At 35.7% G+C, this 15628-nt stretch overlaps 2 protein-coding genes and 1 long non-coding RNA gene across 5 annotated transcripts; 1 reads left to right on the top strand and 2 right to left on the bottom strand.

Annotated features, from left to right (window-relative positions):
* Positions 1 to 424: 424 nt before the first annotated feature.
* LOC131183388 (uncharacterized) lies at positions 425 to 1115 on the bottom strand. Its single transcript, XR_009151490.1, has 2 exons — positions 726 to 1115; positions 425 to 643 (listed from the first exon to the last, which is right to left on the bottom strand). It is a non-coding gene; the product is annotated as an uncharacterized LOC131183388 (long non-coding RNA).
* A 4279-nt stretch (positions 1116 to 5394) lies between these two features.
* LOC110670789 (WPP domain-interacting tail-anchored protein 1) lies at positions 5395 to 11797 on the top strand. 3 transcript variants are annotated; one of them, XM_021832993.2, is made up of 6 exons: positions 5820 to 5937; positions 7264 to 7374; positions 7807 to 8414; positions 8893 to 10088; positions 10766 to 10891; positions 11573 to 11797. In XM_021832993.2, exons 3-6 carry the CDS (start codon positions 7853 to 7855, stop codon positions 11762 to 11764), a joined length of 2076 nt encoding a protein of 691 aa, XP_021688685.2. In that variant the 5' UTR covers positions 5820 to 5937; positions 7264 to 7374; positions 7807 to 7852; the 3' UTR covers positions 11765 to 11797. The 3 variants fall into 3 exon arrangements, with proteins under 3 accessions (XP_021688674.2, XP_021688685.2, XP_021688694.2); XM_021832982.2 differs by lacking the exon at positions 7264 to 7374 and having other exon boundaries at positions 5395 to 5937; XM_021833002.2 differs by lacking the exons at positions 5820 to 5937; positions 7264 to 7374 and adding an exon at positions 5961 to 6122.
* A 1961-nt stretch (positions 11798 to 13758) lies between these two features.
* On the bottom strand, positions 13759 to 15409 carry LOC110670797 (uncharacterized). Its single transcript, XM_021833023.2, has 2 exons — positions 14742 to 15409; positions 13759 to 14484 (listed from the first exon to the last, which is right to left on the bottom strand). Exons 1-2 carry the CDS (start codon positions 14748 to 14750, stop codon positions 13924 to 13926), a joined length of 570 nt encoding a protein of 189 aa, XP_021688715.2. The 5' UTR covers positions 14751 to 15409; the 3' UTR covers positions 13759 to 13923.
* Between the last annotated feature and the right edge of the window lie 219 nt (positions 15410 to 15628).

Genomic DNA, 15628 nt, shown 5'->3' with positions numbered 1-15628 from the left:
TGTGGCTGCTAGACGCAGAAAAATAGCTGATCTCGATCACCTAATAATTAAATTATAAATTTATTAGTACTAAGTTAGAATAAAACTCTAAAGAGGCAATAGACAGCCTAATTCATGCCTAAATCCGGCTGCAATTTCCTATACCTGGGACCTACCCAACCTGCAAAGAGGCTCAAATAACACTTCTAAATTCTCAATTTCCACAATCACATCTCATTAATATCACATGGCCCCTCCTGGGCCCTCCAACTCAGACAATACTCAAAATCTTAAAAATTACGTTTTAGTCCCTATAATTGACATTTTTTTTTTCAAAAACCCACTCAAACAAGTTCTAAAAATTCTAAAATTTTGCCCCGCGGTCCTTAATAATATTATAAGGCTATTGCAAAAGGAATTATAATTTTTCAATAATCCACGAATATTTTATGAATTTTATTCTAAATCGATATTAGCCGAAAATGAGCAACTTGGAGTTCGGGTTTACCTATGCCAATTCTGACACCTGGAACGCGTCCAGAACGTCTGAAAATGCTAGGATTGACTGTAATATTGACCACGTTCTGAGACGGGCCGTCGGGCAGCCGGATCTGGCTGAAAATGCAGTCCCGACGCCGGTGAGCTATCCTCGATCCGATCGCACCTAATTTAAGTCCAAATTTTGTTAATAATTATCATAAAATTATTTCTAAATTTTTGAAATCGAAAAAGTTTGAAAATCTCACCAAGCGATCTGGACCGTCCGATTATCGCCTTTTTCAAACAGTGTCCGATCGGAGCGGGACCAGTCCTATCTCGAAGATCTCGTCGTCCTGAGTCCATCGGTGGCCTCGGATTTCCGATCCGACTGTCGGATCGCCGGAAAAGTGGCCGGAAAGCCACTGCCGTTACTTTCTCTCTCCTCTTTCTCTCTCTTCGAAACTCGTCGGAAACTCCACCATTCCGGGCATGGCTGGTCGGAAAATGGAGCTAGGTTCGTGGGGGGTTGGTGGCACCTTGGATCGCCGGCGTTGGTGGCCGGAATCGGCCGAAAAACGGCCCGCTTCTCTCTCTCTCTCTTCTTTCTTTCCTTCCCTTTCTTCTCTCTCTTTCTCTTCCTCCCTGCCGCCTGCTGCTGTGGCTGTCGCCGCCTGACACCGTCCTGAGGTGGGGGAGCGCCACTGGTGCCTCGCCGGCGCTGGTGCTGGTCGGAAGCGAGAGGGAGAAGGTGGGGGAGAAGGTGACGCGGGGGAGAGGGTGAGGGGCTGTTACGTTTTTAATTTCTGCAGTTTTTTTTTTTTTTTTTTTAACTTCGAATTACACTATTAGTCCCCCAACTTTTCAGGAGTTTACGATTAGGTCCAAAAATAATTTTTATTATGTTAAAATTTGATAAAATTCTAATAATGATAAAAATAAATATAGCCTAGGAAAATTTAATTATTTTATTTTCATTTACTAAATTAACTTTAATTTATTTATTTATTTATTTATTATTATTATTATTATTTTAAATTTTTGGGTTGTTACACTAATGGTGTTGAAGTCGATGATGAAAAAATTAAAGCTATTAAAGACTGGCCCATTCCAAAGTCTGCATCTAAAGTATGTAGTTTCCATGGACTAGCTAGTTTTTATAGAAGATTTATTAAGAATTTCAGTACCATTGCAGCACCATTGAATGATCTTGTTAAAAAGAATATTAATTTTGTTTGGGAACAGAAACAAGATTGTGCTTTTCACAAAATTAAAGACATGTTACGTTCAGCTCCAGTAACGCTTTACCTGATTTTTCTAAGACTTTTGAGATTGAGTTTGACGCATCAGGAATAGGTATTGGAGCCGTTTAATGCAGGATAAGAGACCAATAGCATACTTTAGTGAAAAGCTTAATGGAGCAGCTTTGAATTAAAGAGTTGTATGCATTGGTACGTGCCTTGGAAACGTGGCAACATTACCTTTGGCCAAAGCAATTTGTCATCCACACAGATCATGAGTCATTGAAGCATATCAAGGGGCAAAATAAGTTGAGTAGGCATCATGCAAAATGGGTTGAGTTCCTTGAGACCTTCCCATATGTGATTCAATACAAACATGGGAATGAAAATGTGGTTGTTGATGCCTGATCTCAAAGGAACAGATTTGAGGACGAATCCTTTTGAAGTGGAGGGGAATGATAAGAATCAAGCTACATCCACGCAAAACGATTTCATCTAAGGTCCAATTACTAGAGCTAGAGCTAAATCACTTCAGAATTTAATTTGTGAAATCTTAAGGAGCAAGGATTATAAGCTGGAATGGCATGAAGAAAATTATAAAGGATTAAATTTGATGAAAATTAAGCTTAGAAGTGACCAGGTGTCAGGTGGAGCATTAGGTTACATGGAATAAACCGTGGACATGCATGTACCAGATCTAACCCATGTACATGCATCTGTTGGCACCTTTTTTGAAAGAATATTCCTTGCTATTATAACCACCTCTCTTTTGGACTTAAATGTCCTTATTTTCTACTGTATTAAATTTACTTTTTGTAAGGAGTTTTTAGTCTTTTGATAGATTAATTTTTGTTTGGACTTAAAGCTCCTTGCAGGTGTTATTAAAGTAGGGATATTTTTGTCTTTAGCTTTGGAGCCAAGAGACTATAAATACAAGTGTAATGAGAGAGTGGAGGACACACTTTGAATATTAATGAAAGATTATTTTTGCTCATTTAGTTAGTAAATTGGCTATTGCCTTTGTTCTTGTGAAGCTCATTAACTTGCTGAGATTTCTATATTGCAAGGTTTAATGTGCATAATATTCTTGGTTTATTCATTCTCCATATGAATTCGGTCAAGAATCCAATTTCTGATATTTTCTTTGAATTACACAACAATCTGATTGTGCTGGTTCAAAGAATCAAATTCATACATCTTGATTTGGTGCTTTCCATATTGTTCCTTTAATTCTTGAATGTGGGTTTTCACGTTACCAATTACTTGAAGGTTCACATCACTGAGCTAAAAACTTAGTCCTGAGTGTTGAGGCAGTGGATGTATAGTAGGCTTTGAGGCGTGATGGATCACTATCTTTAATGTATTAATTGCCCCCACTAGATTGCTGTAAGGTTATAGCAATATACCTTCAGAATACAACAAAGCCTGAAATCTGCAGACAGAAACTCCTAAAAATTTCCCTTAAGAACTCTTTATACGAACTGAATTTAGAGAGACTAAAAGAAAAGAAGAAGAAGTAGAAGTAGAAGTAGTCTATTTTTTGATTGAAAAACTCATCAATATTTATAAAGAATGAAAAGTTATGGCACATTTTCTGGATAGACAGATCTATCTATCTCCAGTAGATATAACTGTTTATGTAAAAGACATGTCTGTTTATTAACAAACACCTATACAAATAGTTATGACTATTTGTAAAGAATAAATATGTCTGTTTATTAACAGATACCTACTGTTTATATAGAATTGATATATTTATTTATTAATAGACATATCTACTTATTAATAAATATATATGTTTATAATTTATTTACGAAAATTACAATAAGATAATTATTTTATTTTACATATATACGTGCCAAGTGCCATAATAGAATAATATATATATATATATATATATATATATATATATATATATATATATATATAATTCTATACATATTTCACTCTTGTTATTCCTTCACTTTCTTATATTTTAACAGTATAGGAATTCTTTCTCTATATACTATTTGACACACAAGCTATTTATAACACTGAGTCTAGTGAGTCATTATCGTACCGAGCGATCTGGATCATCTGATGATAGCCTTTTTCAAATGGTGACTGATCAGAGTGAAGTTGGTCCCATCTCAAAGGTTTCATTGCTCTGAGATCATCGGTGATCTGGCAAGGAAGAAGTTGCTCAACCCATTTCTCTTTCCTCAGGCTCTAGCTGGAAACCAACATGGATTCCTATGTTCTTGGTCAAAAACTGGAGTCTTTACCGTCAGGGATGGTTTGCTGTCGTTCCCACCCTGTCTGACGTTGCAGAGGTTGAAGTTGGCCTCCAACTCACGCAACCTCTCTCTCTCTCTCTCTCTCTCTCTCTCTCTCTCTCTCTTCTTGTCAAAATAGTGCTATCACTATCTCCTCGCCATTTGGAGCAACTCCGGTGGTTGCTGGGTGGAAACCTCATCTACCTTTCTTGGTTCCTCATCGGAAAATTAAAGAAAAGAAGAAAAATGGGGTGGAGAGAGAGATCAGGGAAGTGATTCATGAGGAAAGGGAAAAATGTGGCTGTTGAATATTTTTTTTTTCATATAATATAATATAATATTTATATAATGTATTATTTAAACCTTTTTCACACCAAAAAAATAATACAAAAATTATACTAAAACATAAATTTACAATATATATATATATATATATATATATATATATATATATATATATATATATATATATATATATATCATTGTATGAAATCAACAATCTGAAATTAAATTACTATGTATTTTTAAATATAACAATTTATGCAATTATGTTAAATGAATATCACTTTATACTAATAATGTTAATAATAAAAATATTGTTATTTATAAAATAGGATAAATTTTAATTATAAATTAAAAATAATATTTAAATTGTGCATATATAAAGTTCTCCCATAGTCATTCAAACTTTAAAATAATATTCGGTTTCTTCACAACTTAAATAATTATTTTATAATTAAAATATTCTCAGTGAGAATAAGTAAAATGTTACTTGCTAATTCTCTAAAATATTTATAAAATAAATTGATAATAATAAAATTTCAAATTGTTACAATATATTGATATAAAATAATGAGATTAGCATATAATCAGGGGTGGATGTACACTGAGGGCAATGAGGCACTTGCCTCACTGTCCCAAAAAAAATCTGAATGAATATATGTCTTATTTTTATTATTGCCCCATTAAAAAAAAAGAAAAATTTACCTCATTATTCTATTTTCTTTTTTTTTATATAGGATATGCATTTTGCCCCTTTGAAATAATATCCTGGATTTGCCCGTATATAATTATTTGTATTGATCGAGTGTTTTATGGCAGCAGCCTCCAGCCGGCTTGTAAATTGTACATGGCTAAGGCTGAGGATTTTTATTTGTCTTGAAGTACTTCTCACCCGAATTAGCATTCATATCTAATTTAAAAATAAAAAATGAATAAACCCATATAAATAAGAGGCCTACTAAACTTATGGAGATACATGAGACCTTTAAGCCTTTATGAAAGCACTTAAACGTAAGCCCATGTTAAACAAATCTGAGCCCCAATAGCTCTAAAGGACCATGCAAGGCCCCAAAGATGGACAAACCAATTTGTTTAGCAGCCGGAAAGGATCCAAAACAGAGCATGAATAAGCCAGAGCCATGTGTGGTTGGAGAAGGCAGCGGGACAGTATATCCATCGTATTAGCGCTAGAAATGTCTCCAAGATACGAGCTCTGAGAACCTTAAACCCACCAACGCCAAAACCAGCATTCAAAACAAACTTACAACGTAGCTACAGAAGAGACCCATCAAAAACCTCCGTCCAAGGAGGGGTATTAACACAAAATCTGGAGACTAGAGAAGCAAGACGATGAAAGAAAACAAACTACGGAAATTAAAGAACAAAATTTCATTGCAAATTCATTTTATCCTTCATCAATTTCCATGTCGGATAGTTCATGAACATTCACGCTGCTTCTGCAATTAAATATGTCATGATTAAGTTGACACGTGTCACACAAGCCAGGGCGCACGTTAACATGCGGCACTCGATTAATTCTATTTCATTTTTTTTAAACTGTTGTTTTAACCTTAAAGAACTCCGTTCTGAGACAGATTAAAGATAAATATTACTCTGTTTCCACTTTTCACTTTCTCTTTCTTTCTCTCCCTCTCTTTCTTCCTTTGTAGCTTTCACTACATTACGGACGTCTTCTCAAGAGGGTACGTTTTCGAATAACATTTCTTCAATTATTTTTCCGCTTCTTTTTTGGATTTTCTAGTCAGTTTTCTCGAGAAACTTGTGGAAAATTTTATGGGTTATTTCATTGATCCTTTGGACGGTTTCTCTGTTTTCTTTCGCAAACCTAGAGATGGGTGTTTGTTGTTTTTTTGATAAGTAGAGATGGGTATGTTAGTTTTTCTTAACTTCTTTGCCGTTCTAGGCTTCGCTGGGGATTCGCATGCTGGCTTGTTATGAAGTTGTGGATTGATTGTTTGAGAGGGAATGATATAATAATGGATTAATTTGATCAATTGAGGAAAATTGGGAGTATTTTTTCTTTTTTTGTAAGTAATTAATATTGATACCAAGTGGAGATTGCTTGCTCTTTCTTCCTTTTTATAGTTTGTGAGTTGCTGTATATTTGATCAGTTGGTCTCTTTGTTATTAATGAAGAGTTGTATATTTATTATTTTTCAATTGTGCAATAACCAAGTGTGGTGTTTATAAGAAAAAAAAATTTTAAATTTAATAAATAGCAATTAGGTATTTACGTTGTGTCATCGTTGTATTAAGAGTTGGTTAAGGATATGTGTTCGGCTGAAGGAGATTATTCATTTATTCTAGCTAGATTTGGACGCATGGTGGTTCAGCATTTGGGAATTGGCATATATGAATTGACCCTTCTCTTTTTTCTTTATTTTTATTTGTTGCTTTTGGTGCAGCAAGAGTCTAGATGGTGTAGGACTTCCATTTGCAATATAGTTCAGTATAGTTCTGGCTTAGAGCTCACCTGGATTGGTATATGGTTTTCTCATTGTTCCCTTTACAGGGCCTTTTTTAAATTTTTTATTTAACGGAGAATGTAATTCTGATGAATAATTTAGAAATAAAATTTTAACCTGGATATTTGAAAGTAAAAGGAAAGTTCTTGTGGTGGAGACTCTAGGGTCTTTGAATAAATTTAGGGTCAGTGGGTGATGGGTTTGCAAGGATTTTGGTATATAAATGATAAGAAGTGTGTTTTTTTAGGCTGTAGTGAATTATAGATCTAAATTTTTTATTCCAATCTTGATAATGGGTTGGGTGGCACAATTGGATCTCATTTTACATTATTTTTGCTTATTTGAGGCAAATGATTCTAATTTTTATCTCTCATGACCTAAAGTTGTACCATTACACTTGAGCCTTTTTCCAATGGTGTATGAATTTGTTGTAATTGTCTATTAAGGTCAGGCAAATCAAGCTTGCCTAATGAGTCAGAAATTATTGTGGAAAATTGAAACATGAAAGCAAAACTAAAATGGTCAACGTATTTTATTTTTCAGTTTGCACTTGCCTGAATTAATACTGATAAGAATCTGCAAACAGCTGATTGGTAATGATGCCCTATCATTTAGGACTGTTGGTAAGAGGAGGAGGTGAGCAGAGGAACAATTGTAAGTTGGATTTCTTTGCAGATGATGGTTAGAATTGGCTTTAGCATTGGGGTAGAAGAGCCATTGTCATCTATTCCATTTTAAACTCACCATGCACTAAATAATGGATCTTAGTTTGGCAGCATTTCAATAATGTGGCGTCACACATTACTCTTTACTTTCCTTTTTGGGCTGAGATGTTTTTACTACTAACAGAAGGGGCTTTTAAAGTTTTGAACTTGATCTGGTTTTGCATCTGTACTGAATTTGCTTGCCACTTATCTAGATAGATAGCAAGCAGACAATTATTCTATTTTACTGTTTATACTAGGATATGGATCTGCTAACTTTAAAAAATTTAGTGCTATTGTCTGAAAAATACTTTCGTAGTATTACTCTTTTTCTAGTGACCAGCACTAACTTCTTCTGCTCTTTGATTTTTTTTTTTTCCAGTATTGATATTCAGGCTTCAAGGCTAGTTGAATTAGAAGAGATAAGCATGGGTACTGATGCTGTTGCTGAAGTTGGTTTTTCTCTCGATGATGTCAACTCTGCAGATCCAGGAGCTGAGTCAAGTAAAATCAATTTAGTTGTGGACATGTCTTTTAATGGAGAGACAATTTCTGAGTTAATAATTGCAGATGAGATTATAACGAGAATGGAATTAGATTTAGCATGTGCTTCAGAGAAGTTGGTTAACCTAAGTGTATTAATGATGCACGTGGAATCCAAGGAAAGTGAGTTTGAAACAATTGCCCCACTAGAAGGAGATATATTGGGGAATTTAGTGGAGGTTATGGAATTTGATTTCTTGTCCAGGATTTTGTATTCTGAAGTGACAGAACTGGATAATTTCGTGAAAACTTTCCAGGAGAATATAGTTGAGGCGCATGAAATGATATCCTCATATAAGCATTTGGGACAAACTTTCATGGCAATGGAAGAAAAGTTGCTTGATTCTGAAAAATCATTGAAGCAGTTACATGATCAAGTGTCGGAAATTAGGATGCAATACACCAAGTTCCAGAGGACCTTGTCATGTCTGAATGGAGAAGAGAATTGTAAGTTACAGTCATCATTATTCAATTTTTTTGTTTATGCATATCTGCATTTGAAGGCTCTATTTTAGTTGTGGATTACTTCTAAAATTCTTAAAATTGGTTGTATGTTTGTTGTTAAAACTTGACAGGGGACTCAAATTAATATGAAACTGAGAAATCCTTACTCTTGCTAAAAGTTAATAGGAAGTTGGGAAATGCCCTCTCTCTCTTCCCTCCTCCCGCCCCCCTTCTCTCTCTCTCTCTCTCTCTCTCTCTCCTTCATGCGAAAACATTGATATCATGCTAGTGTTAGGTGGTGATGGGAACTTTCTCAACATTTTCCTATTAATAGGCTTAATTCTCTTGCTTCTAAAGAGACATTTGACAACTAAAAAAGATTTTGTTTTCTATGATTGTTCTTCACTTCAATGCAGGCAGAAGGATAAATCTACGAAAGTCATTAACTTGTTTTCACATTCTAATGCATTCATTGTGATAGGGAGTGGTGATGAGGTGTCAAACTTCTCAGAAGATAATCAATTTGTGGACACGAATGCAAAGATCAAGATGCAAACTGCTGAACAGCAAAGACATATTTTAAGGATGCTAGAGAAATCTTTGGCAAGAGAGATGGATCTTGAAAAGAAACTAACTGAATCAAGACAAATTGAGGAAGAGCTAAAACATAGGATACTCTCTACAGAGCAAGAAGTATTTTTCTTGGAAGAAGAAGCAATAGATGTTTGTGAAAGATGGTTCACAGCAGAAAATGCTGCAGAGGTCTTGATGGGAATTTCTCAAGAACTACTGAGTCGACTAAAGATTTTTCAGTTCAATTTAAATGGTTCAATTAAACGAGAAGCTGAACTAAGGTCAAACCTTGATAAATCAGTGGAACAGTTGGAAGCCAAAGAAAATGCTTTGCAAAAGTTCAATAACAGCAGTGTGAAACTCAGTGATCGTTTGAAAGCAAGCTTGACAGAAGCTGAAGATAAATTAATTCTTGCAAATTCTGAGGTCTCAACTCTAAGAGAAAAAGTGTATTCAGTTGAGAAGCAGCTGGAAGAATCTGAGTATCAGCTGTCAACTGAAAACGTAAACGTCTCTATGGATGGACCAGAGGAGCAGCATAGTGCTTTACGTTCTGAGATCACAAATTTGGAAAACACAGTTGAGGATTTGAAAGAAGAGCTGGCTAAAGTGGAAAGTAGGGCAGCTAGTGCAGAAGTCAAGTGTAATTTGTTGGCAGAGACTAATTTGGAACTTAACAAAGAGATGATTCATCTTAAAGATGCCTCTGAGAAAGTGGATTCATTAGAGAAGCAGCTGAGTGAATCTGATATTAGGCTCCAGCATGCAGTGGCATCTGCTGATGCCAGTCAGGAGAAGCAAAACATGCTGTATACTACAATTAGGGATATGGAAAATTTAATTGAGGATCTAAAGTTGAAAATTCAGAAAGCTGACAGTCGTGCAGACAATGCAGAGGATAAGTGCATTGTATTATCTGAATCTAATGCAGAACTAAATGAAGAACTGGGCTTTTTGAGGGGAAGGCTTGAATGCTTGGAGATATCTCTGAATCAAGCTGAGGAAACAAAAATGATTGCGGCAAAGGATATTGGCTTTCGGACAAAAGTAATAACAGATCTGGTGATGCAATTGGCTATCGAAAGAGAGCGCCTTCATAAGCAGGTCTTTACCTCTCTAATTCCACACATTTTACTGCATTAGGTTCAGAGGTCTTTTTAAGCATAGGATGATGATTTTCTTCTGGTTTCTCCATCACTTGAAGTCAGTACTTGATATTTGTTTTTCAACGTTTGGTATCTAGGTAGCAATCCTTCATCAAATTATGTCAGTAATATATAGCTTCCTCAGGTTTTAGCATAAGATTAAATCATATATTTATCTCTTTTCAAAACAACATAGAAAATCTTAATTGATAGCTGGGTTTCAGTACATTAAAGTTAAAACTGTTGTCTGTGAACGCACATGGACATATTGGCTGAAACATCAACAGAGATTTTATTTTAGATAGGTTCTGTAGAAAAACAAATGAAGGGAATTATAATCCAAGTGTCATAAACGGAATTAACCAAATGAAGATCAAAACTTGATTGAAGCTGCTCTCTCTCTCTCTCTCTAAATGATAACAAGAATGTTACAACTGTTAGATACTGGAATAAAAGTTTGGAGATTAGAGAACTGTTTTTGGAATCTTTTTTCATTGCATGACTTGCTAATCAATACCAGGTTTTGATGAACAATGCACGCATGCTACAGAAAAGAGATGCATGCTCATACATGAACTTGGAAGCATGGATGATTATTATAGCATGGTCTTTCTAATGCTTTTGTTATATATGCAGATGAAATCATTAGCACTTGAGAATAAAACTTTAGTGCTAGCTACCAACCATTGTAATAGAGGAAGTGGTGAAAAATCTCTGTTTCCTGAGCATGAAGTAACCCAGATCTCAGCATCTGGTTCCAAGGTATGTGCTAGCTATTATGTTCTGACAAATTTTAGCTTCAATGGTTTGATTGAGTTATTGTATGCAAGATCAAAACTGGTGGTGGTGATCTTCATTTAGTTAATTCCGTTGCCAACCCCCTCTTTAAGTGGTCGCAAAATCACCAAAGTTTAAATTTGTTTAGCACAGATAATATGAATAAATTAATGGAAAACATTTTACTAGTTGAAGGGAAAAGCAAGTCATTTTCAAATTTAACTGCTACAAACTCAAAAGTAGGGGAATTCACAAGAGGACCACATAGGCAGATACCATAGATATACCAACAATCACTGGTGGTAGTCCTAGCAATGTGCGACAACCCTTTGTAATCAGCTATGTTAGAAATTTATAGGGTTCTTAAATGTTCAAAAAGAAAATAATCTTTGCGCTCTAAACACTGTAAAATGATTTCTAGTTGATTTTCATTGTTGCAACCAAATAAAAATAATTTATTTTTTTGCTGAAAATTTCCCCAGAAAACTAGCAGGTATAGAAATCAACATTTCTCTGGCGTAGTTGGGCAAAGCAAACAAAATCACTTCTTTGTAGAACTACAATGTCACTCTATTTTTGCTTGCACTATCTTTTACTCGACACTTTCATGGAACATCATTAACACTTTTTTTTTACCCTTTGTCTGTGTACTTTTCCTGTTCACAGTTGGACAAGAAAAGGAAAAATGTGTCTGTTGGTGAAACTGAAGTGGCAGATGCAGATTCCATATTGGGGGCTGAAAGTACGAGGAGGATAGGTGCAGGAATGCTCAACTATAAGCATATTATCATGGCAGTGCTTATCTTGTTGATTTCTGCAGCTGTTTATCTATTTCAGCCGCAGAACCACCACTTTTGATAGCAGAGATGCTAACCTCATATTTTATGTTTCTCTCTCTCTCTCTCTCTCTCTCTCTCTCTCTCTCTCTCTCTTTCTCTCTCTTTCAACATTGATTGGTTTTAAAAGAATTAAGAAGAGAGGTAAAAAAAAAAAAACTTTTGATGGTATGAAACTCCACTCTAAAGCCAGCAAAGCATGAATAAGAATTGTTTGAACAAAAAAGAATCGGGCAATGGAAAGAGATCCGGAGGGAATGGTTTCTAGCCTCAACGATGAGTTTTCTGGCAGCCTTCAATTCTTTTGGCCTTTGAGGCTACTATTGCTGCCACTGCTAATCCCTTGCAAGAGTACTTGTACTTGCCCTGCTGTTCCATTACGTCGAGAGCCCAATCGCAATGCAACTTGATAAAGACAGGACGTGGAAACCGAGATGAACCTTGCCTACGATTAGCAGAAAGGAGATCCTCAGATCTTTCGTAATCAAAACCTTGCTTGACATCTTGAAGATCAGAGATTCTCGATGTTAAATGTATGGCGCTGGAGACGATCATTTTGCTATCCCAGTCCTTGCTAAAAATTATTTCCTAGGTTCTAGACCTCCATAGAACATAGATATTGGCGTTAGTTGATGGTGCTTTTCTACTTCAAAATTTCCAGCCATCATTCCACTGCTGTTTCTGCAGATAAGGAATCATCATTAGCTGCAAGATTAGCCAAATAGTGCAAGCTCATGGACAAAAAAAAAAAAATGCTTCAGAGACTCGAGTTGCATTCAGCATTTGCCCGAGGCATCAGAACCGCCATTATCCTGTTGAGATTACTACCTGTGGGAAAGACTGCTAAGAGATGATCTCAGCATGAAGAATTGCAAGATAACTTCAGTTTTCTCACAATTCAAAGTCCTTCTCGCTGCATGACATGAGCACTGGAAAAAAAACTTAAACATCTTTGTTCCATGATATGGGCATCCTAAAAATCTTGGTTTAGTTTGATGCAGCAAAGATGATTGTTTAAAATGTTAGTTCCCTATATTTTGTGCTTTCAAGTAAAACTGTTCCTCGAGAAATAAGAGACTCAAAAATGGAAATCCTTAAAACAGAACTCCTTCACAGCCCCTCTACAGCTGATTTTCCTCTTCTATTTTCTGCTCATCTACAATTGACAATGCTAAAACAGGGGACTTAACCTTTCCCAGTTCTATTACTTTGTATTCATATAGAATTAATTTCCTCAAAATCTGTCATAGGACTAAATCACATGCCCAAACAGTTCAAAAATCCCATATTTACCATGTCAGTTGCTGAACTATAGGTTTTATGCACTGGTTCTTAGCTCTTCTGGATGCTCATATTCCTCTGCCTACTCATCATGGGGAAAATCAATATCAGGTATGCATCAATCCCATTTCATATCGCCAATTGGCAAACCAAGCATTTCATAAATCTCTTCACACCTCGGATGAGCCTTGTCCCCTATAGAAACGCATGCACCTCATATATTACCTCAATCCAGCTGCAACCTGGCTCCTTTTCTAGTTTATTTTGCCTCATCATTTTTCTCATATCTGAAACCTTCACATAACTGCATCAGCTTCAAAAGGGATCTCTTGAATAAGTTCAAAGCCTCACTTACAGGGCCTGATCTTCCTATTTTCAAGTTGCATGTCCTCAAAAGTTTTAAGGGCCTCTTCTCCAGGACTGTCCTGAGCATAGCCACAACTCTAGCAGTTGTACAAAGATGAATTTTACGAATCTGTTGTCGAAATTTCAGCATTTTTATGATTCTCCCATCCTTTAATTACATAAATTTTCACTTGTAATGGTCGCGTTTCTGATGCAATTTGTTTATCTTCAAGCTTATGTTGTAAGCGTGTTACGATTGTAAATTTTCCTAGCGTCAGTGGCACATGTACCGCAAGAAATGAGGTGCTAATTGAGATCTTTTTTAAATTAATATTTTATTATAATTTGCTGAGATTCAAATATCATCGTTGATGACAAATTAAATATGCCTTTAAATACTAAAAAACGATATATATTTTTCTCAATGATGACAACAACAATGGCAGCCAAATACAGACACACACGTGCATCTCCCATCTAAGAGAGAAGATTCCTGACGATTATTATTAGACACAAGACAGGCACTATATTATTGCTGATAATCCCAGGAGGACATCAGGACGATTTCTTGGAGAGTAAAGAGAGCTCATAGACAAGGAGTCCAACAACTATGAGAAGCACAATTGCCATGAAAATCCAGGGCACCCCCTTGAGTTCACAAGGAAGAAGTGCAGAAAACAGCAGTGTCAGTGACAGGAGGGCACATACAAAGGCTATCAGGTGAATCCCTCGAGCCACCTTGGGATAGACCCGCCACAGAAGAATTCCAACTATTGATGCATAAAAATTTATCATCACCAGGAAGAAGAAAAAGATGTGGCAAGTGGAACGGCTAACAGCAAATTGTCCATTGCCGTTGACAGCCCACAAGGCCGTAAAGAGATTGGTGATGATGGTGAATGGAACCATCACAAATGTGTTCGTCCATTCTTCGAATATGCTCTTCTTGCTGGGGATTATTGCTAATGCTTCCAGCTGGTTTGCTCCACAACTTAGTCTCTTGATGATTTCCTGTTCATTCGCGATATTATTGGCCGGAGATTCTTGGCTCAAGTCCACCATCTCAATCTCATGGCTGCTAGGACTCTTTGATGGGTTCCATGGATTGCTCACGAACTGAAAAATGAAAGGAATAGAAAGTTTAGTAAAATACTATATATCAAACTCATTTTTTCGACCTACCATGAAATCAAGACAAAATATTTTAATTATCCTATTTGATTTCTCATGTCAATAACTTACTTTCTTAAATTTTTCCTTGTGATTTTAATGCTAAAACACATATAATAAGGTACTATTTAATTCAGCTATATAAAAAGAACACAAATTAAATAAGCTAAAAAGAAAAAGAGCAAGAAGATATAGGCTCCAACCTTGTCCATATTGGAGTAAAGCGGGACAGAGAGCTATATTCTTGGCCTTTAGGCCCCTTTTATAATGTCCAATGTCTAGAGAAAATGGGACAGCTTTGGATCGAACGCATTAATTTTTGGCTTGATCAATTAATGGCGCTAAATTTCACAACCAGAAGTTGTTAAAATCTAAAATGATCAGTCTGATTATGGACAAAGCTTTTCTTTGGTTTCTGCACTGCATCTCCAATGACATCATGTGGGTTAATTAATTACCTCGATTGCATCTTAAAAGTTAATTTACCCTCATTGTGGAATCATATGCACGTTAATTAAATCTTCTTGACGAGAAATTTTAATTCTACGCTGCTTTGTTAATAGTGTTTCCTGATGAAATTTACAAGAGTTAATTGTGGGTTTCTTTCGATTGATTTTCTTTTCAATACAATTGGAAGGGGTCTTTTCTAGGCCATGGTGGGTTTGGTGTCAAATCAAATCGAAATTATCTTAATCAAATTCGAGATTCAAATGATTAATGGAAAAATTACTGTAAATTAAATTACAGAGAAGACGCATATGTAATATTTTATGTTAATGTTCATTATTTGTTTGTTTTTGTGTTTGGACGCTATCGTGTAAGAGAATAGGAAACATTGAATGATTTCTCCTTGTTTTCTCCGATACGTTCAACTCTAGGAAGTTTCTCTTGTACGCGGTGTTAGGTTGGCCCAGCATATTCTGTGGTAAAACTTAAAACAGAAGCACACTAGACTTTAATCCCACTTTCCCCTTAATTTCTTCATCAAATTCTTTTTCTTTTTCTTGGTTGATTGAGCTTTTCCATTGCTTAACACGGTTCATTTTTTCTATTCTCTCTCTATATATATGCATAGCTTTTGGCTACCCAA

The sequence above is a fragment of the Hevea brasiliensis genome, chromosome 9, assembly GCF_030052815.1.
Source record: "Hevea brasiliensis isolate MT/VB/25A 57/8 chromosome 9, ASM3005281v1, whole genome shotgun sequence".
NCBI lineage: Eukaryota > Viridiplantae > Streptophyta > Magnoliopsida > Malpighiales > Euphorbiaceae > Hevea > Hevea brasiliensis.
This window is presented reverse-complemented; position numbering and strand designations above follow the sequence as displayed.